The sequence below is a fragment of the Corvus kubaryi genome, unplaced genomic scaffold (genome assembly GCF_017639235.1).
Source record: "Corvus kubaryi isolate FWS band 111438036 unplaced genomic scaffold, C.kubaryi_AGA036_p1.0 37385, whole genome shotgun sequence".
Lineage (NCBI taxonomy): Eukaryota > Metazoa > Chordata > Aves > Passeriformes > Corvidae > Corvus > Corvus kubaryi.
The window spans coordinates 20,604,778-20,619,044 of NW_024581127.1; the positions used below are offsets into that span (position 1 = coordinate 20,604,778).

The 14,267-nt window shown below is 35.1% G+C and overlaps 1 protein-coding gene across 4 annotated transcripts in view; it reads right to left on the minus strand.

Annotated features, from left to right (window-relative positions):
• The window catches only part of CSMD3 (CUB and Sushi multiple domains 3), a 613,333-nt gene that overhangs the window by 90,080 nt on the left and 508,986 nt on the right, over positions 1-14,267 (minus strand). For all 4 annotated transcript variants that reach the window (XM_042035930.1, XM_042035929.1, XM_042035928.1 and 1 more), the window contains 5 exons: positions 13,792-13,910; positions 11,696-11,765; positions 9,398-9,514; positions 4,227-4,436; positions 2,586-2,774 (listed from right to left, as the gene is read on the minus strand). In XM_042035930.1, coding sequence (XP_041891864.1) covers positions 2,586-2,774; positions 4,227-4,436; positions 9,398-9,514; positions 11,696-11,765; positions 13,792-13,910 — 705 coding nt within the window. The remainder of the gene's footprint in view (positions 1-2,585; positions 2,775-4,226; positions 4,437-9,397; positions 9,515-11,695; positions 11,766-13,791; positions 13,911-14,267) is intronic.

A 14,267-nucleotide genomic window follows, 5' to 3' on the forward strand; every position in this document is an offset into this window, starting at 1 on the left:
TACAGATTCCGGACTTTCGCAACCATGTATTTCTGGAAAACTATTAGTCCAAATTAGATTATATTTTCCATAGAGATTTCAAATGTATGTTGAATATGACACCACCTGGTTATACCACCACCTGGTTTCCAGAGCCTATCTCGGGAAAAGTGAGTGAATCTTAAAACTGTATAATTTGCTTTATTTTGCATACACTTATTTTGCCCACTTCACCACAAAACATGCATGGTATGGCAACACAGATTTTCTAAAATATATTTTAAAATCTCTCACCGGAGCAGGTTGTTGGAAACACGTTTAACATGCAGGAATTATGTACTGTTTGTATTTCACTAAAGCATGTGTTATGGTTTATGTTTATAGACTTTGGTGCTGAACTGTAGGGTAAGGAGACCTCCATAGTCACACATAAACCATTCAGACTCAACAGCCTGGGCGCTGCTTATCTTCAGCTTTTAGCCTTAAAGTCTCAAGGGGGTTTGAGCAGAACAGACAGAAATGGTTTTGCAGCCAGGTCTTAAGGGAGTGAAGACATGGTCTGATGACTGTCAGGCAACAAGATTTCTTGAAAAAGGAGAGGGAACAGAATCCAAACAGATTAAAGCAAGGGAGATGAGTTAGGAAGGGTCAGAGAGTGTTAGATGATTCTGAGCACAGGTGAAAGGAATATTAGGTGCATGGGGATGCAAGAAGAGAACAAAACTGTTTAAACAGAAAGCAAGTTTATTCATATTTAATTCAGATTGTCTGCTTCAAGAAGTCTGAGGAATTAAACAAGCCTTGGTATATCTTGTCTTACAATAAAGACATTAAAGCAAATACAAATTTAAGACATGCCATGTATTTCTAGGACTAGGCACATACAAAAAAGCCAGATTCACTTTAATGCTTTTGAATACCAATCCTTTATCTCAAATCAAACCAAGTATAACTAGAAGATAGCTCATTATACTTCTCCCACAACAGTAAAGAAAAAAAATAAAAACCTCAAAACGATCTGTAGCATATAAAAATGTCACAAACCCTTTACTAAAAATACCATAGTAAGTATCTGCACAAAACCCCATGTATTTTAAGAAATTTGTCTAGGAGCTGAGTAGTGTTGACAGTCTGTAATCATGCATCAAACACACATCTTAAATGTCTATTATCAAGTTGGTGGAATTTTTTTTATCTTAATTTTTCATATCAAATTAAGTAGAAACAAAGAACATTCAGCCATTGTTCAAAAACTTCTTAAAAATTGACACTCAGAACACCAACATGCTTTGTATATCTTAGAATTTACTAATTAAATTCTTGGTTCCATTAAGGTATTTCAAAGAAACAGAATCACTCCATTCAATAAACTGTTTTGATTGTGAGGCACAGAAAATAAAGCTCGAACTAACTAATAGGAAAAGCTGAGTGTTTAGCAGTGAAGGTATGAACTGCTATTACTATTCCATACAACCCAGAAAATGGGTGTTGAAACTTAATTATAATTAATTAACTTCCTCCTCTTTCAAAAAAAAAAAAAGACAGTGTAAGTGCCATCTCCCTTTTATATGATAAGGCTTCCCCTTTTGAATTCAGTATCAGTTAGGTCTTTATTTAGCTACCACATCCCCCAGAAATTCCTAAGGCTCACTGACTCCAGCAGGAATTTTGAATAATGAAGCTTCTCATTTAAGTACCTAAATCTGGGTATATGGTGCAAAATATACAGAAATCCAGAAAATAGAGAATCTTTTTATTTTCTGTTTGTGTGGTTGCTTTTGGTTTAGCAGTTTTTTTGGGGGTGGGGTGTTGTTGCTAGGGGTTTTTATTTAGGCATTTCTCTCCTGCATACTCAGTATTGAGGATCGCATTCTCAATGATGAGTTTTACCATTTAATATAGAGGGAAGTGAGGCCATTAACTGGAGGACTAACCTTCTTTGGCCTGCTGCTTAGAAACAGGTTTCTTTCAGCATAGCTAGGGATGAGATAAACACTTCTACAGAATCAGCAGACACAGTCATTCTGTCTCCTGCAAATTTAAGCTGTGTGCAAGTCACAGTTCCTTGAACCTTATTTGTTTCAAGCACGAGTGAAAAAAAAATGTAAAATAATAAAAAAAAAAGTAATTAAAAAAAAAATCCAATTCAGAAAATACATATGTACAAATGATTTCACAGAGCACTGGCTGGAGGATAATTTCACTCTAGACCACCTTTACCACTTCTTTCTAACTGACAAGACAGAACACAAGTGGCCATAATTTGTAAATTCAATTTTTGAAGCCTTTTTTCCTAATTCAGCCCAGAGCTTTTACTGCATTGCCTCACCCAGATTAAAAGCAGCATGGGTCTCCACAATCCAGACTTTAAGCCTAACCTACCAAAAGCAAACTTATTTTCTCAGTTAATTTTTTAGAGATTTCATATTACAAAGCATTTCAGCTTCTCTGCTAAAATTTTAATGTGCAAAATTGAATACTTCCTTTGCAAAGACCACACTGTAAAAATACAGGCCTCTAAAAATCAAAAAGCTGAAATTACTTCAGTTAACAGTCTTAGAAAGACTTTCAAATAATGAAGGGTTTATAGGTCACCTGGAACATACCTTCACATCTGGGGAGAGGATGATTCCAATTGCGGCTGATGCCATGAAGACAAGTCAGAGCTGAATTTCCAATTAACGTGTAGCCAGGAAAACACTCAAATGAAACAGTTTGTCCTACAGTAAAGTCATGTCCAATAACAAAACCATTACGAAATGGTCGAGGATCAGGACAGCTTTGTAGCTGATATGCTGAAATAATAACGGTGGAAAAATTAGTAAAATACAAATTCTTATTATCTCAAAAATAAGAGCTTTTAATTAGAATAAAATTAAAAGTCATGGCTAGCCCATATGTTGGGAACTAAAGTTCCATGATGGTGATGATCAAATCATTGATCCTACACCTGGAGAAGTACAGTGAAACCAGCTACGCTTCTGTGCTGCTAAATAACATTTCCTTTTGCCGTTCGAAGATAGTGAGCTAGATGAAGTGCTTTTCTGATCCAATAGGAGTTGTCAGGTTTTACATCCTTATGTTTAAGGAAAATGAGAAATAAACATGTCTATACTTTTATTTGTTTTTTCCCAGAAAAATTAAAAGGCTCTATAATGAATTAGAATATCAAAGACTTTCTAGTGAACAAGAGTTGAAAACAAGCCTTTCTCACACATCTTGGTGATTTTTTCCACGAAGATTTGAAGCATTGTCTTCTCATTACTGATGTGAGAACAAATAAGCTGTGCACAGTCTGCAGTATAAGAATATCATGTTGTGTATGCTTGAAAGAATCAGTTCTGTCTTATGTGGTTAAAACACAGAAAAGAACTTTCCAGCATTTTGACAAATGACAGCATCTCAAAAATTATTACTGTTACTATTAAGAGTATATAGTCTTACGTTTTTACTGTCCTTAGCAGTTTAAGCCACAAATTGACTTTTTCTTTAAAAGCTAATTCTTTTTACAGTGGCTCACTTTCAGAATGTTACAAAGAGTTCAAATCAATTTGGATTTGTTACTATTAAAAGAGTAATAGGAGACTGCTCTAAAGAAAAAACTCTTTAAATCACTCTTAGGTGTTACTCATATAATGAAAACGTGTCTAGTTTAAAATACACATTTGACCTTTTTTTCATGAACAGTGGTGGTCTAATCCCTTTTAAATGAATATGCAATTCTATAAATAGAACTATGATCTCGTGATCTTCACCAGGTCAGCATGACCTACTTGGGTACAAAAGAACAAGAACCTTCAGGGAAATGGTGAACTAGGAAATAAAAGGGATTTTGAGATTTTTGGGTTGGCATTAAATTGCACAAGCCTACATTGATCCAGTAATACAAAACAGTATTTAGATCTATCCTTTCCAGAACCCATTACACAAAATTAAAATTCTAGCATGCTTTCAAACATAGAATAGAGATGCTTCCTTTGTAAAGGCATGCAATGTAAATTAATATGCCAATCAACTTCAGATATTGGCAATTATCTGTTTGTTGACATTTGACCTGATTTTAAAGAAAATATGCAATTAATTTGCTTTTTTCAGCTTAACTTTCTTCATTCTTCTGTTTTATCTCAGTGTTTAAAGCTTCGGACTGAAACACATAAAGTCTTCCATATTTATTTTTAGGAATCCCCAAAACTCCATAATATCTTTAACAGCCACCTAGTTCTCTCATACGAATGTCCAAATCTCACCTTGATATACAATATGAAATCCTTGTTTGTTCTGTGAGTAATCACTGTGAAAGTATAAGCTGGTTTCATGAGTTGTGCTGAACAGAGAGGCTGGTAGCTGGGGGCCACTTAGTCTCCCAATAACAGTGCTAGTTTCTGTGGATCCACTCCTAACTTCTAAGTAATCGTGTATGGTCTCCGTTGAGAAATTCAAAAATTGCAAATGGACACCTGAAAAACACAGTCACTAAATAAACACCACCAGTACCAAAACCAGGAGGGAAAATAAAGTGTGTACATCTTGCACTGATAATAGCAGAAGATAACCAGGTGGAAATCCACGTGCTATCTGGCAAGTGTCTGTATATCCCCCAGTCCTGATGTGTGTGGGGCTGCACATCTATCATCTGCTAGCAAACTTTAAATTGGAATAGTGGGTGAGCAGAAAGGCCTTGGGCCCAGCTCAGGATATCAGGCAGACAGAGCCTCTGCTGGTACACCAAGGACTTGTGAAAGCAGAGTACATGTGAGTAAGTGCTGCACACACACACTGTGGTATACAATGGCTTTGGTGACAGAAATTTCTGGTTTTTTGGTTCAGTAAGGAATAGCAAGGCAGCTTAATATCCATTTCCAAGTTATTTCTCCTAACCAGGTGATGTATTACAAAAATTATTTGGCATAAGAAGAAAATTATCATCACTGAATAGTTGGAGGCTCTTAAACATTTTTCTGTTTATACATATTTGTATATAAGTTACAACAAAGTAAAATTTGTATTTTGTCTGGATCTATTGCAACTATGGCATGATAATGCAGTAGTTTCATTAGAAAGACAATTGAGTCCTACTGGTATTTCTGGCAAAGACAATCAACACATTTTCATATAAAACTGAAAATAAAAGATGTAATTTCAGATTGTCTTGGGGTGACTTTATGATGTGTATCCCATATTGCTGCCCTATGCCCAGAAATTAATTTTTGTGCCTTTCTATGCCTTTAAACTGAGCCTGAGAGGGGAAAGGAAAAACTGAGCAAAACTTTTTCAAAGCAGTTTGCAGCTTGTTCAAGGTCATACAGAGATAGCGACTTTTTTTTCCAGCTGCTGCAGGGGGAGGGAGGAAGAACCCGGCTTGCTGTTTTCCAGTCAGCTTTTGGCGAGTTGTTCAGTTTCTTTTTCTCCGAAGAGAGACTGAGAGTTGTACTTTTTTCCTTCCCTCGCATTTCGGATTTTCTCCCTTTTCTGTTGGACTGCTTCAACATCAGAACACATCGGGAGAACTTTCCACCAAGCGCAGAGGGCCTGGCCCTGGGCCAAGTCCCAGCTCTGAGGATGCCAAAGGGAGGACTCTAACACTTTCCCAGGTTTTTCCCCCACAGGGAAAGATTTAAGCATTTAGCATTATTATCCTTTTCCTGTGTGTTTGTTAAATAAATAGTTTTTATCTCCTTCACTTTCCTTCGAGGAAAATTTATTTTTCCCGAACCTGGTGGGGGAGGGGTGGTGACCTGCCTTCTCTCAGAGGATATATCTCTAAATTTGGCCAAACCGGCCCACAGATAAATTATTGAAAGTCATTAATAGTTCTGTAACTCCTAAACTGTAATACCTAAATAGTGTTTGTCACTGTCTTTTAGGACTTCCCCCCAGATACCATGTAAAGTTTATGAATGATTTTCTGAAGCATGAAACATTTTATAAGTAAGTTAGGTGCATAAATAAATTACTTGTTACCCTGACAATTTCTGTCTTGCTTTATCTGAATACACTCTAAGTGATAAGAAAGCTTTTTCTTGGAAGTGTCATTCTTGACTTTGTCAGCCTTCCAAATACTTCCTACACAGAGAATCAAGTTATATTCAAACTTTGCTTTTTCTCTATCATGATATTTTGGCCTTTCATTTGATGCTCTGAACCATACAGTTGCCCAAAGTTTAAGCTGTCATTAATAACTGCCAGCTCACATGACCTTGCTGTCAGTTTTTTCCTCTTTCACCAACTTCCTTTGATACAAATGTAGAAATATATTTTTGTTGATCATCCTGCTCTCTCTATCGTACTGTCTTTCTCCTCAAGTTTCTGAACTATATCAATCTTCCGAAGTATTCATCCCTTGCTCCACCAGTAGCACCTGCCTCTATTTGTCTGGGACTTCAGCTTGTTAGACTGATATTTTTTTCTATGACTTTTTGCAGTTTGGAGACCCTGCTTGAAAGAGCATTTAATATATTTATATATGCAAATCAACACAGTGTCATTGGTTTACATTACACCATTAGCTAATATACAGTGGAGAAGCTTATGATCTGTAACTTATAATTGGGAGAAAGACTTCCTAAAAAGAGTTAAACAAATGAAAGTCTATAAAAGGTTCCCATGATAGTCTTCTTGAGTTTTTCTATTTACTACACAAAAGAATTGGATTTAAGTGCCTCCACCAGATCAGTCACAGCATCACTAAAACCAGTTTTAGCCATCACTTCTTCAAATGTCATATTTTTCATTTTTTACAGTGAAATTTTATTTTAATATTCAATTTAGTTTCAAATGTATCTCACTTAGAAAAATGTCAAGCATGTTTCAATCTGTGCAGTCTTAGTTTTCTTATAGAAAATTAAACATTTAGTTTTCCTGGAAAACAATTCATAAATCCAGTGAATAACCTTCAGTTAGTACAAAGCAGTTCAAACTATGGATTTTGATGGAGTTAAACTTACTTATCCAAGAAACTGTTTCCAAAACTTCAGTAGCTGAATCTCCTGCCTAATACAAGTCAAACTAAACAGTATGTTAATAATGTAAACTGTAAATAGCAGTCTAAGGAGCTAAGTTGGAATTATTGGACACATAAGCCTGACAGAATGCAAGCATAGAAAATGGGGTAAGGAGTCAGTACGGGAATGGAGACAGGATAGCAGTAAACTGAGGGAAGAGGCAGATTGCAATGTATTTGGGATAAAAAGACAGCAGGTTCTGCATGCAGTTGAACACACCATTTTATTAAATTTGAAATGTAACCAATATTCCATATTTTTATTATTTCTTCTTTATTAGCAGATGTCTTTGGAACCATCTGTCAAAGTATCCTGTTCCCTTATAGCTATGAACATCCTTTTCTCTTGCAGATTTGACCCAGGATTAATGCACCTACTACTGCTACAACTTTTTTTTGATAACCTAATGAGCAGAAATCTATTTGGGATTCTAGACTGGATTATGACTAGTAATGAAGCACTATAAATTGTCCCATCAGGCTGTCTAAAAACTCAGGTAGTGGCAGAGTTAAAGTGTCTATGTTATTTCTATAAAACACTAAGACAAAAAGAAAAAAACCATTATTGACTGTAATCTTGTGTGTTTTGAATAAAATGCACACAAACAAATTGGGTTCTATATAGAAATCCCTATTCTAATATAATGTATTTCCCCAGATATATCCGGTTATGTCAATGTTACAGAACGTTTAATATTTTTCAATATAAACAACCCATGCAGAACATTCGGCTTTCATTTAAATCATAAGTGAACTAGGCTATGGAATTTCTAATCAAAAATACCACAGAACTGATTTTAAAAGAAGAGGGAAAGAATCTGAACTCCTGCAGAAGAGAACACTATTTGAGATTCCACACTCACTCTGGAAGATCCAGAAATTCTGTACCATCAAGTAAAGAGTATGACAGAAGATGGCAAGTATAAAATAGAAAACAACGGGGCCTGTCTAAGAAAACCAGCACACCATTCAACTAGCATATAAAGAAAAAAATCCAAGTGCACATGCTCCTAAAAACGTGCAACAAGTTAACAAATTAGATAGGACAGCTCTACTGGCTAGCTTTGAATTAAGATTTCACAATAAAATATGTATAGGATCCACCCAAAGTTGCTCAAGGGGTTAGCCAATGTAATTAAAATGCTGATAATACCTATACAAAATCATGGTGAAATAAGAGAAGTTCTAGTGACTTGAAAAAGTCTGAATATATATTCACCTTTAAGACAACAAAGAGAACCTGGGAAATGGAACTAAAGTTTGCTGCAGTACTTGGAAAAATTCTGGAATTTAGTTAATTGGAGGCAATTTCCAAACATAAAAAAGACAAAAAGACACTTGGGAGCAGCCAACATGGATTTACTAACAGAAAATAACAGCTAATCAAACATTATATCCTTCTTTTATTAAATTGACAAAGGGAGAAAAGTGTATATAATATACTTTCACTCTGCTTTGGCTTTTGACTAGGTCTATAACATTCTCATCTGGAAGCTGAACATACATGAGCTTGATGAATGGAAAGGAAGTCGGTTAAAAATTAACATAACTTTGAAGCTCCAAGGGTGATAATCAGCCATTCAATTGCTGGCAGCCAGTAACAAGCACAATGTTATGTGGGTTGCTATGGGAGCTTACAGTTTTATTCCTTCAGAAGAGACTTGGAAAATGAGAATGCATCCTCAACAAATGTGTGGAGGATACTAAACTAGGGCTTGTGGATGATGTCCTAAATGGCACAGTTTTTGTCTGAAGAACACTAAAAAATTTAAGGACAGAGTAAATAACGTTTGCACAAGGAGAGGTTCAAAATTCTACATCTGGAGTACAACATCGTTATCTTTTACAGGCTGGGAACTGACTAGGTGAGTAGCAGCCCCAATGAGAAGGTTCCACCAGTCATGGGCTTGGTCCAGTGTTATTGACAATTTTACTTGAGTGGGAAGTTTGACAACTTTAGGTGGCAGGCTTCTACATTTCCTTTCAAAGAACATTTCTATGCAGATGTGATTTTCACCTGGGATATGCAAAGAAGCTTAATGATAAAATAATTAATTAAAATGTAACTTGAACTTCTAAATTGACTTGGTGTAAAATATTCATAAAACATTTATTTTTGTTGGGTTTATGACTTAACAAAAAGAGAAATCAATCCAGTTAAGTTAGAAAATTGTGCTTAATTCTAATTAGACAGTTACACTTTTATCAGAAAATTGTGGCATATATTAAATGAAAAACCAAGAACCTTGTAGCTTTTCTATTCTGTATCTTTCTTTTAAGGTTTTGTTAACTTCTTCAAAGGAATTATAATTACTTTTGGTTTTTTGCTAGGATAAAGATTAACAATATTTTAAAATCTATGTTCAGTGTTTTGCACCAATAAAAAAACCAATTTTAAATCCATAAAAGAACACATACCAAACCCAACAGGCAGTTTTATTGTCCATGTGCAATCCAAACTGCTAGGATAGTTGCCAGGAAACCCCGGACTGAGTATCACTCCACTGAAGTCTGACATGGTACCACCACATTGTGCTAAAAAAAAAAGCAAAAACAATTTTAAGAGGAGTGAATTGAGGTAAAAATTAATCCAGAACACTGAAGATCCTTATAGCATTAATAATATAATAATACCTAAGGCTATATTTAAAAAAAAATAAACAAACATACCTTTACCACTAAGTATCTGTAAGAAAGTCATTTAAAAGTAAGCACTTTAAAAACTTGTATCAATTCTGAATTGAGTAGATTTTAACTTGGGGGATACACACACCCAAAATAGAACAAATCATAGAATCACAGAATCATTTAGATTGGAAAAGACCTCCAAGACCATTGAGTCCAACCTCTGATCAATCACTACCTTGCCAATTAGACTATGGCACTAAATTCCACATCCAGCCACTTGAATATCCACAGGGATGCTGACTCCACCACGTCGTGGGCAGCCCATTCTGTGAAGAAATGATCTGAAATTCCTGACTATCCTTTCCATAAAGAGATTCTTCCTGATGTCCAACCTGGACCTCCCCAGGTGCATCTTGAGACTCTGACCTCTCATCCTGTCACTTGTTGCCCAGGAGAAGAGACCAACCCACACCTTGCTACAGCCTCCTTTCAGAGAGTTGTAGAGAGTGATAACCTCCCTGAACCTCCTTTTCTCCAGGCCAAACACCCCCAGCTCCCTCAGCTGCTCTTCATAAGACGTGTGCTCCAGACCTTTCCCAAGCTTTTTTCCCCTAACTTTTACTCTGTAACCTGTCTACAAGAACTGCTCTTGTGAGAGGCAAGCAGCACACATCAGCTTATATCAGCACTGAGACAATTCTGCATCAGTTTGTAAAGGAGCATCTGAATAACATAAGATAATCTATTATAAAAAGACTCTGTACTCAAAGTGTTTCAAGAGGCCTTTTAAAAACTGCAGTTGTATCCTGTTGTTCTAAAAATGAGTTAAAATAAACAAACTTAGAAAAGTACACATACATATACTTCCAGAAATTAAGCTAAATTCATTTCTTAATTTTATTTTTATTTTCAGGCATGACATCAGTAAAAAAAATTACTCAGACTTCCATATTACATTTAAAGATGGTAATTATGATAAACAGAATTTTGTTTAGCACTTTTGTTCCAGTAAAATTTGCTACATCATTTGAAACACAAGTAAAAATCATTACTTGCAAAAAAGAAGGAAAAATAAAAGGAAAAAAAAAATCCTCTAAAATTTTAGCACAGCATCTTTATCTTCAGAATTTACCAAGAGCAGTGCAATTATATCAGACTTCCTAACCATATGTTAATGCATAATGACAAAAACTGAAGACTAACTCCTGAAAAAATTCTTGTTGAATATTTATAAATTCTAAGCTGAAGGAGCTCAGTACTTCATAGGAGCTTTTTAACACCCCACAGGATTAAGAACAGGATTATGTGAGGCAGCTCAGGAGGATATATATTAACTGTTTTGAAGAAAAGCAAAGCAAAAAAATCTTTAATGAGATCTGAAGCATCCTGCTTTCCCTACATTCAAGATTACAAATCCTGATAACTTTTAGTGTTAGAGAACCCAAACAAAAAGGCATTTCCATTCAGTGAAAGAGATTACAACTAGAAGGAGTTTTACATTACTCACATTTATTCATCATATAAAAAGAGTATATTTAACTGCACTTCAGAGGTTTCATTTTGGTTTCTGACAGGTTTTCAGTGCTTTTTCCAATAATTTTATAGAAATATATATAATTTACCTTGAAAAATAATGTATCTTCTGAAATTTAGTAGACATGCTTATGTTGAACTCATTAGAGATGAAAATGTAATGTTTTTTCTATTTTAGTATCTTCTACAATTGTCAATTCTCTTCTGGGGAAATGAGTCCTAAATAAATTCGTTGTGTTGCAAGGGTCTCTGGAGGTGTCATCCCTGATAATGAATTGATGATATTTTCTGACTAGAACATATAGAATCATATCATGGAACAGTTTGGGTTGAAAGGGACAACATACGTCTTTCTTTTACTGCTTGGACACTTCAGAAAAGATTTGCCAACATAATGTGCAGGAACCTTTGAAAATCTTTAATTTAATTTGACCATTTTCACATTTAATTAAGTTCCTCCAGTTCTCCCAATTCTTTCCACGACATGTGTCTATTAGAGTTCTCCGGTTTTCTCATTCTGACATGTTTAAGAAAAATGATGTATGCTGAACATACCTAAACATATTGGAATAGGATAATTCCATCTTCTTACTGGTCCAGGCATACAAGTGATATGTGAATGTCCCTAAAATGACACAATATTTGCTAATTCATATAAAAATATACAGTATACAGCACAACATTAGTATTTCAACAAAAAGAATGTATAATTTAAAACATCATCAAAATATACAAAACCAGAAAGGTATAGTAATTACATTGTACACCTTGAATTGTATCATGTCTTCAATACAGCAGAGAAGACTGTGTCTGTTAGCCCACTAGATGATGGTGTCTATGCCATTAAAATTATTTCTTACAGTATAGCAGAATCCAGCTGAATTCTATGCATGCTTCAGTATAAACCAAGGGTCTGGAAACTACAGGTCTAACTGAAACAATGTTTACATAGCATGGATTTACATCATTTGTTGAACATGATAAAACTATACATAATATACAAATTATGTAAGTGCTGACTTTACATCTTAAATTCTTAATAGAGACACCCTCTGTGTTCATTGGCCTCATGTAATTGTAATTGTCTTCCAGAGAAAGCAAACAAAAGGAAAATCTTAAGAGAAAATGGTACTTGGGATATCTTCCAAAACCATCTAGTCAGACTTGCATAAGCCAGAAAAACCATAGGGGAGGGAAGGAACTTTACATGTGTGTTTGCACAGTCTATGCTCTTAAGTTTTTTATTTTCTATATTTTGTATTTTCTTTATTTCAGCCATTTACTGTGGCTTATCTGTTCACACACTTGTATATAAGTTGGAAATTAAAGCAAAGAAGCAAAAAATATGTGTCATGTTGTTTCCTAGAGTGACCAGTTAAAATCAGGCAATATTAGAAGAAAACTTCAATAGTCATTCTCAGAGCTGCAAGCACAGAACATGTATTTCATCCATACTTGAAATGCAACAAATTTGCAGGCATGACTAGGAATTCTGTCTTGAAGGGGAAATTGGGATACAGGTCCCAAAGTCAAACATCAGTTGAAATCTGGAAGCAGACAACTATTTTGTTTCTATCACTATACATAAACTAGGCTTTTTTTTTCAAAGAATATAATTCGATTTCTATTTTTGATGCAGTGCATATGAACCTAGTATCTAGGTTTTCACAGAATTATATGAAATAAATATTTGAAATTATTAGCATTTTTAAATTTCATTTAATTAGTCTGACACTCATCAACAGGTGTCACAGGTGAGACTAATATTAATGGTATTTGGTCATTCTGGCATATTTTGCTATATTCCTCCAAAGGTATACATAACTCCATGAGCAGTTAATCATGTGCTGTTACATAGAAATTATTTTCTTCTTTTAAGACTTTTCTTTTTAGAGTGCTTGGTTAATGTGATTATTTTCTGTCCTTTTGTCTCTCAAAGTGCTAGATAAATGAAAGACTGTAGAATCTGCAGAGTCTTTTTGAGCAGTCTCAAGTGAAAACACTACTCAGTTTTGGATCTGATTCTATGGAATAACTGTACAAGTTTTTGAAAATATTTTCCAGATCTTTCCTATAGGCAGAGAAGTTCCTACTGGTGATTTAAAATCACTGCATTTCCCCTGGATATACCTATTGCTAATGTAAGGACATTGCAAATTTACAGATTGCAAAAATTCACCCCTATTTGATAAATATTTTGGAGAAAAAGACCCAAGAAATTGCTGAAAGAAAACAACTATCTGATTTTCTAAGAAAAGCAATTATGTCTTTCCCTTTGTTTGTTTTTAGTCCCCCTCTTTACTTACTTTCTTTTTCCTCCTGTGCATAGAGAACTATTGTTAATTCTTCATCAAGTGATTTTAACTTAATTTGCCAACACTTCTTGGTTCAGCTCTGAATACCAAAGATGCCATCAACAATAGATAACAACCTATAATCACTAATGCAGAGGAAGCACCAAGGCACACACTTCTGATGGAACATTTGGATAATTTCTAATTTATTGTCTGGCAGAAAAATAAACAGTCCTGCAAACCTATCATGTGTTCATAATTCCTGAAGAGTTCAGTGTCCATTTTGCATTGAGAGACCCAAACATAACCATGTTAACAAACTGAAAGGCACCATCTGAAATTGGAAACTTGGCTCACCTGAAGAGAATAACCCTGGTCACACTGGAAAGACACCACATCTCCAACCATGTATCTGTCTCCAATTTTGATTCCATTACTTGGGGTCTGCGGTTCAGGACAAGAGTCCAAACCTATAGCTGAGAAAAATAGAGAAGTTTAGTCATTCTAATGAACATAAAACCAGATTTTAGGTTCAGACAGAACTGCATACATTGCACATAGGCACATTGTATTGATAAGTGTTAGGGAACTCTTGGGAATCAGCAGTTGTCAGTGGACAAGTGACATATTATTTTGGAACAACTGTATATAAACAGAAAATAAAATCTTCTTTCCTGAGTAAAGGAAAAGAATCAGTGTGGCAACAAACACTTCCCAATCTGCACTCTCAATTCTAAAATTCCACTATCTCCTGGCACAGACTCATTCATTTCTACATCCACTCTCACTCCTAATTACAGCCACATAATTCAGACTGGGAGCACCTCCACTAT